Source organism: Prosopis cineraria, unplaced genomic scaffold (genome assembly GCF_029017545.1).
Source record: "Prosopis cineraria cultivar Desert tree isolate PC_DT_omini unplaced genomic scaffold, ASM2901754v1 PC1, whole genome shotgun sequence".
Classification (NCBI taxonomy): Eukaryota; Viridiplantae; Streptophyta; class Magnoliopsida; order Fabales; family Fabaceae; genus Prosopis; species Prosopis cineraria.
Window position 1 is genome coordinate 34,115,189 of NW_026555332.1, and position 7,568 is coordinate 34,122,756.

General features: G+C 33.7%; 1 protein-coding gene across 1 annotated transcript; it reads right to left on the reverse strand.

Moving 5' to 3' along the window:
• Nucleotides 1–839: 839 nt before the first annotated feature.
• On the reverse strand, nt 840–4,191 carry LOC129290491 (uncharacterized). The gene is made up of 3 exons (XM_054927303.1): nt 4,129–4,191; nt 3,336–3,663; nt 840–1,194 (listed from the first exon to the last, which is right to left on the reverse strand). The coding sequence occupies exons 1-3, from the start codon at nt 4,189–4,191 to the stop codon at nt 1,133–1,135; spliced, it is 453 nt and encodes a 150-aa protein (XP_054783278.1). The 3' UTR covers nt 840–1,132.
• Between the last annotated feature and the right edge of the window lie 3,377 nt (nt 4,192–7,568).

A 7,568-nucleotide genomic window follows, 5' to 3' on the forward strand; every position in this document is an offset into this window, starting at 1 on the left:
TTAGAGAGTTTCGGTTATACATGCATCCAATGAAGGCTCCATCAAATTTATAGCAAGTTATTACATTACATAAAATTTATATAACTCATCAAACTTTTTGCTATGTATAAAAATGCATGTTTAGTTGTATAAATTACAATATATTACATTCTTCATCATTTGAACAATTATAAAATAAAATTTGCAAAAAAAATATGTTGATGATAGTTAAACTTTGTCTTATATTGGTATCGACATTGATAGAATCTCCAATGGTTGGTTGTCTGTTTCTATCTCCTTATGGCTGGGCTTTACTATTGTCAAAGGCAATGCTTTTTCATGGACACCTGATTCCTGGCACATATATAATTAGACTATAATTAGCACTTAAGTATATACTAGGGTGATATATTTCATTCCAATTCTATTAAAGAAGATAGAATGTGCAGATATATATACACATGCAAAATCAAGATTAAAAACATATATATGTTTTGATTATGCAGACGCAAAATAGTGAAAAATCATACGAAGATGATATTACCTGGTAATAAGAAGACCATATTAATTTCTGATGCTTCATCTCATTATCTTCTCTTCTGTAATCAATAGAGGCTCCGTTGTCTTCAGGTGAGCTGAAGGCACCAGCACATCTCACCCCATTGACCTCTACTTGTTTAACAGGTTACGGAGGCCTACCAGAATATCATTGTCGGCGAGACCATGATATCTAACTCCAGCAGCTATTGACTGATGAGATGGTTTTAATGTTTAGAATGTGAGTAAATCTGATTCATAACTTCTTTCTCAGCGCCTTCATGCTTAATTTGGTGACTTAAAACTCATAAGCAAGCCTGCAATAAACAAGAAAGAGCTTTGATATCATTAACAAAAAGTAAGACCAAATCCCAAAGACATATAACATGCAGAGAGATGCTTGTGAACATCTCTGTTGTAGTTATATGCTCCAAGAGATATATATTGAAGGATAAAGCTACACTTGCTTTCATGTCTTGATACCCGTTTCTTAAATAGATTTTTGGGAAGAGTGCTTGGCCATGAAATTAAATATATTGAGTATTGCTCACATTTTTCGTCAAGTTTCACAATCAGAGAACTTGTCTGTTAAGCTTTTTTTCTTGATACAGCGAACTTAAAGCATGACTCTGATACAGGAGGATGAGATTCTTGTGATCTCCAATATGCAGTTACACCCTTCAAGGAAAAAATCATTCAAGCTATACATACTGTTCCTCAATTCAAGCCTATGAATGGCTTGAAGGATGATGAAAGCAATTGAAACTATATATCTTTTATACTATAAGAAGTTTTTTTTCGTCTTCTTTTATTTTCAATTTCAAACAGACCATTGGTTGAGCATTTATGTTATATAGTAATTCTGTATTGAGCCAAAGTAAATGAGTGACCCACCTGATCACAAAATCATTAATTTTCTAGACATTTATGATGAAAGCACAGAGAAAAGAAGGAAATTTTTCTCCTTTAAACTATTCCTTCGATGTACTGACAAGTTTTTTTCCTATATTACAATCAGGCAACCATTAATCTTGAGCTTTCTTCATTTTGGAAAGCACTTAAAGCAAACTTCAAAGGATCAAAAGATGAATCTCCATTATAATTATGCATTAGAGATATGCATGGGTCAGTTACTGAGCCAAGCCAATGACCCACATTGTCATGGGTTCTGAGTTTCGCACCATTCTAAAAGGTGATATTCTAGGAAGAAAAGGGAAGAGATAGTATAAATAGAAGGCAATTGAAGGAAGAGGATGAAGATTAGAAAACAATCAACATGAATAAGATTGAAAAGGGAATATTCAAACCCACAAATCTAGTAGAGAAGAGAAATTAAATCAAACGCCTCCAATGAAATCCAACGAATCCAAAAAAAAAAAAGATATAGCTGGGTATATGGATCGCATCCATTGAACTATCCACAAAAGTCATTTTTTCAAGTTTAGGCTTAGAAAATTAGGGTCTTTTTTTTTTAAAATAAAATTTACGTGAGTTGGGTATAAGGAGCTTACCAGAACTAGGATATGCGTCTCATTTCAATGATCCATAACCCATTAGGTTGCAGGTTTGAACCCCACTATTGATATGAAAACCTTATTAGCAGGCTATTTGTAAGTACTCCTGTCAACACTTTTGAGTCTAAATGCATGCTCTGGTGCTAATGAGCTCCACTTTTTGAATCTAAATGCATGCTCTGGCGCTGGTGATCTCCGAGATCCATGAAGGGATTTTAATGTTTAGAATGTGAGTAAAAATATTGATTATTGAGATCAAACTCATATTCTTCACATCTGCAAAAGTTTATAGTTATAAGGGTGTTGTTCAACTCTAGAACTTTCATTAAACAAGAAGCTCATGTATAGCTAAAAAGAGAAGCTTTGGCATGGGTTGAGAGAAACTAACATATGAAGCTACACTTGTTTGATGTCTTGATGAATTTCACTTCTTAAATAGATTTTCACAATATAGCAGACCAAGCAATTAATTAAATATATTTTGAATATAAAAGCCCATGAACTTTCCAATGCAGTTAACTGCTCAAACAGAGGCAAAATATATATATATATATATATATATAACTAAAGGGGTTAACTGTTCCTCAATGTGACCCTATGAATGGTGTGAAAACTTTCTTTCTTTTTCTTTAATGATTCATGTTTCCTTCAGTTTCAGTTTCAAACAGACTATTTATTGAACATTTATGTTTAACGCTAATTTTCTATTAGATGAAAGTGAATGAATGATCCACGCCGTAAATTTCTGATATTTATTTAGACATTTTTCATGAAAGCAAAAAGCAATAGGTTTTTGAATATTGATCACATTTTTTTGTCAATTTAGACAATTAGAGAACTTGTTTGTTAAGCTTTTCTGTTGATACATAGGAGTTAAAGCATGACCCTAATTAAGAAGAATGAGATTATATTCTTGTCATCACTAATGTGTAGTTACACCCTTCAAGAAAGGAGGAACAAACTTTGTCTTTTCCCTAATTTTGTTTTCTCCGGGGGGAAAAAAGGCTCCTGTGAAAGCTTGAAGTTTACAACTAGAGACGAACAGCAGCTGTTTGATTGTAGAGATGACCAAAGGGAGACACGATTTAAGAACCAATAGCACACAACAAGCGAACAAGATAGAAGGACAACAACGCCAAAGGAAACACAATACATAATATATAAATAATCGCAGAGCAGAGCAACAAGGCAACGATGTAAAATCAAAAGATAACCACATACAAATCAGCCACCAGAAGACAACAATCCTACAAGCGAACAGGCCAACAACGGCGAGCATGATCAGAACAGTGTAAGGGGGAAAACCTGAAGAACGAGCACGAACGATTGGAGATGAAGACGCGAGATCGAAGGAGATGGAGTTGAAGAAGCGATCGAACGAAGGAACCGAGGAGAACGTCAAATCTGAAGAACGGTGACTGGAGCTTTGAACGAAGGAGAACGATGACAAGAGCTTCGAACGACGGAAGGGGAACCGTGAACGAGGCATCATCAAATCAGGACTGAAGCAGCTGAAGGAGAATGGCGAGACTGGACTCTGGAGTTTCGAAGGGGAAGCAGCTGAAGAGGCGATCCAAGGAGACTGTAGAGTGGAGATGGAAATCCAGAAAGAAGTGCGCCGCTGAACTGAAATCTAAACGAAATGAAAAACCTAGGACAAGAATAAATAGAAGATAAAAATAATTAAATATAATAAAAATCTAAAATATATAAATATACCGGTGTTGTTCTTGTATAGCTAATATATAAATAATAAATTATTTTGTATCAAAAATAATAATTTCTTATTTATTAATATTTTAATAATTTTTACCGGTGTTGTTTTTATCAATGATAATTGATAGTCATCCGGCAGTTGATCAAAATGCCATTTTGATATTTTACATGAATAAGAAAAGATGTTAGTGTCCTGAAATTTATTTAAAATTTAAAACCTTTAATTGATGTTAATTTTTTTTTTATGATTCTTCAATGTAATTTTTAGATTCTTTTATCTAATTTTTGGAGAGGCGGGACTACGACTTCATTCTGTGTTGACTGTTGAGGACAGCATGAATGGGCTTCTCAGCGATGATTGCAAAGCCTAAAGAGATCACACCTCAGTTGACGCAGGAGGTTCGGAAGACAGAGTTTGGAGAGTAAAGAGGTGTTTCGTTTCCATGGTAGTTCCTATCCAACCTCTAATTTATTCTCTGAAATCTCCTCTGTTCTTGAACAGGTGCGATTCCTTCACATCTATTCACATCTTTTCATGGGCCTGAATTGGTTTACGTTTAACTTCATTGACGTTTATTGGTGGAAATTTCCCTAGGTTTTGAGTTTATTTTGTTAGATGTTGTGGGTGCTTTGAGAGGCTTTTTAAGGATTGTCTGGGCTTTTAATGTGATTTTTGTTTATGTGGAATTATGTAGCCCCTGCATTGGAAATCAGCTGGGGAGGTGTAATTGCTGATAGTGGTCCAGTTTTTTTATGGATAATTCTATTGCTTCAAGCTTTAGTTAGGAGGATTTTAGAATAGCTGCGGATGGTGTGTGTGTTGGTGTGTGTGTGTGTGTGTGATAATATGCCTACTGTTTCTAATTTTCGTTACAAAATGCGGCAAAGGCTTTGCTCTCTGGGTTAAGAGGGTGCAGTGTGAATGGTTTCGTTGTGTGTGTGTGTGTGTGTGTGTGTGTTTGTGTGTCAGATTGGGGTTTGTTTTGCGACTTTCGACTAGCTTTTGTTGATAGCTGATAATATGCCTGCTGTTTCTAATTTTCTTTACAAAATGCGGCAAAGGCTTTGCTCTCTGGGTTAGGAGGGTGCAGTGTGAATGGTTTCGTTCCTAGTTTTTTAGGCACTCACATTTTTAAATCTAGTGTAGTCTGTTTTAGTTAGGGACACCAATTCAATCAATTTAAATAAGCTTGAAAAGTTTTAGAATGAAATTTAAAAATTTTAAAAAATATTCTCATACTTTCAACGGTTTGACCGCTACTTATTGATCAAAATGCTTAATCCAAGTTGGACCAATTTGGCATTTGAATTGGGTTAACTCGGCCCATTTTAAGAGAATTGAATTTGATTTGAAAACTGATGTGAGTCACCTTGGTTTAAAGCCAAAAAAATTAAAAAAAAGAAGAAGAAAGAAATTTAAATTAAATCGCTCAGATTTGCAATTTTTTTTAAATTTCTAGTTCTCTTTTATCTTCTCTTCTCTCATCTCTAATATCTCCTCTATGACCCAGACTTAATATTTGACATTTCCTCTAGTATCTGCCCCTTCTCTAGCATTCCAACATTTGGTATTAAGATTAAAAGCTCTTGAATTGTGACATGATAGTGCACCTCCAACTCCAATATTTTGCTTCAAAATCGCAAGTTTGTGTCAACATGTTTTTGCCTGTAGCTCTAACAATTCAGGCATTTAACCTTTGATCATAAGATCTCAAATGCCATTATCAAATTAATATTTTATTTATATATTTATATATATAATATTATTTTTACTTAATTTTTATCTTTTTAGTTTGACCATTTATCTAACCAATTAAATCATAAAAACTACAATTCATTGCTCTTTTCTATTCGACATTCAAGCTGGGTTTCAAAATATTACTTTCAACGTACTGTGACGGTCCAGATGAACTCGAATATCTGTTTACTTTTATAAAAACAAAAATAATGAAAAGGTAAGGCTTCAAGGGACCCTTGTTCAAGTTCAGACTTCAGCGGTTCAGCTCCATCAACATGACGCTTCACGCACGTTCTTCTTCTTCTTCTTTTGAGCTCGCATCATAGATTCACAGCCACGTTACCTTCGCTCTTCTTCTCCTTGCTTGGTGAACGCGACCTTCCTTCAAAGTTTGGACTTAATCATTGTTCTTTTTTTTCTTTTTCGCTCGTCAACCTCGGCATCTCCCACTCCTGTTTGCTCGGCAGCGCCTCGACCACGTTTGTTTGCTTCAGCCTTGGATCAGATTAAGAACCCACAAGCTCAGATCAAATTTTAGAGCCAATCACGACTCCATTTCGTCTCGACCTCGTTTGTTCTAGTCACACTAATTCTCATATCGATCTTCATTTCCTCTGCCTTCATTCTTCCTCATCTCCATCGTTGTGAATCTGGGTAGATACTCCTTTTTTTTTTTTTGGTAATGATTTCTTTTGTGAATTACTTTGCATGTGATTTTGTTGTTAAATTAATTTTTTTAAAATGTAAAAAGACTAGCTATCGACTAGAAAAGGACTACACGAGGCGACTAGGGTCTATTGTCCACGCCTTTATCCAGTCACAAAGTTTAATATAATCACTTTGTTGTTAACATGATTATTTTTCATGATTTATCTTGTTTATTTTATAGCATGATGTTGTGTTATATTTTTGAAAAATCTTAATTTTTAAGTTTAAAATTGAAATTAACTCAAAAATAAAAAGTAAACTAAAAAGATTACTAATATTTGAGTAGCATGAAAGTCTGAAATATTAGGGGTTAAGCTTGACTAACTTTATATATATATATACACACATGAGTTCAAAAGTTTTTAGACTGCTCTAAATAACTGTGTCAGAATTGAGCCTCCTTGAATAACTCAGCCCGCCCAGGTTACAAGCTTTAATTTTATTGATTCACATTTGTCCTACTTGGATTTGGTTGCCATTGGAGGAGTTTGTAGTTAATCTTGGAGGATGGCTGAGCTCTTGCGACTTCAAATAGGTCCCAAGACTTTCTATTACCACTACGACTAGTTTGTTGTGCAGTTTCTGAAGGAAAGTGCTATAATGAGTGGGTTTTCTTAACCCCCTTCCCTAATAGTGTCTCTTCTAATGCGTGACCTTTTTTGTTATGTTTCGTTTTGCGTTTTGCCTTGTTTTCGTTTGTACGTTTTCTTTTATTTTATTTTCTTTTTTTCTGGTTTTTGGTTTGTAACTTTGCTGTTGGACCTCTCTGTTTGTTTCAATTTTAGGTGACTTTCTTTGCCAAAAAATTGCCAGAGATATGCGGGATTGATCAAGTTTCCTCATGCTTCGGTCTAGGTTTCATGAGGGTAATCAAAGCACAAGGAAGAGATCTATCAAATAACAAATGAAAAAGAAAACAATAAAAGAAAAGAAAACGAAGGTGATCGTGGGAGAAAAACAAGGGTTCCTAAATTATTTGCTTGGAAACATGTAATATCCTAAATTTATATGTAAAATAATTTTACTTTTTAACATTTAAAAATGGTGCATTAAACATTTTACTATTAAAAAAATAAATTTTATCACTAGTTTATCAAAAAATTATAAAAAAAATTTCAAAAATTACGGAAACAGACTCATAAAATTGAAAATAAGTATTTTATAAAAAAAATTAATATCAATTAAGTCTTTAAAATAATGATTGATCAAAATTGTATTTTAGTTTTTTACGTGGACTAATTTATATATAAATTAGAGGACTTAGTTTATATTAATTTTTATAGTGTATTTACGTGTACTTTTATAGGTATTTTTTGTTTTTTTTGTATTTTTCAAGTCAACAAACTATCAAAATTTAGTTTTCCAATGATAGGATG

Coding starts and splice junctions, on each gene's coding strand:
- LOC129290491 (XM_054927303.1), bottom strand. CDS start 4,191: ATGGAAACGAAACACCTCTTTACTCTCCAAACTCTGTCTTCCGAACCT. Junction 3,664..4,128: donor AACCTCCTGCGTCAACTGAG/GTGTGATCTCTT, acceptor CATTTCGTTTAG/ATTTCAGTTCAGCGGCGCAC. Junction 1,195..3,335: donor CGTTCGTGCTCGTTCTTCAG/GTTTTCCCCCTT, acceptor TTTTCCTTGAAG/GGTGTAACTGCATATTGGAG.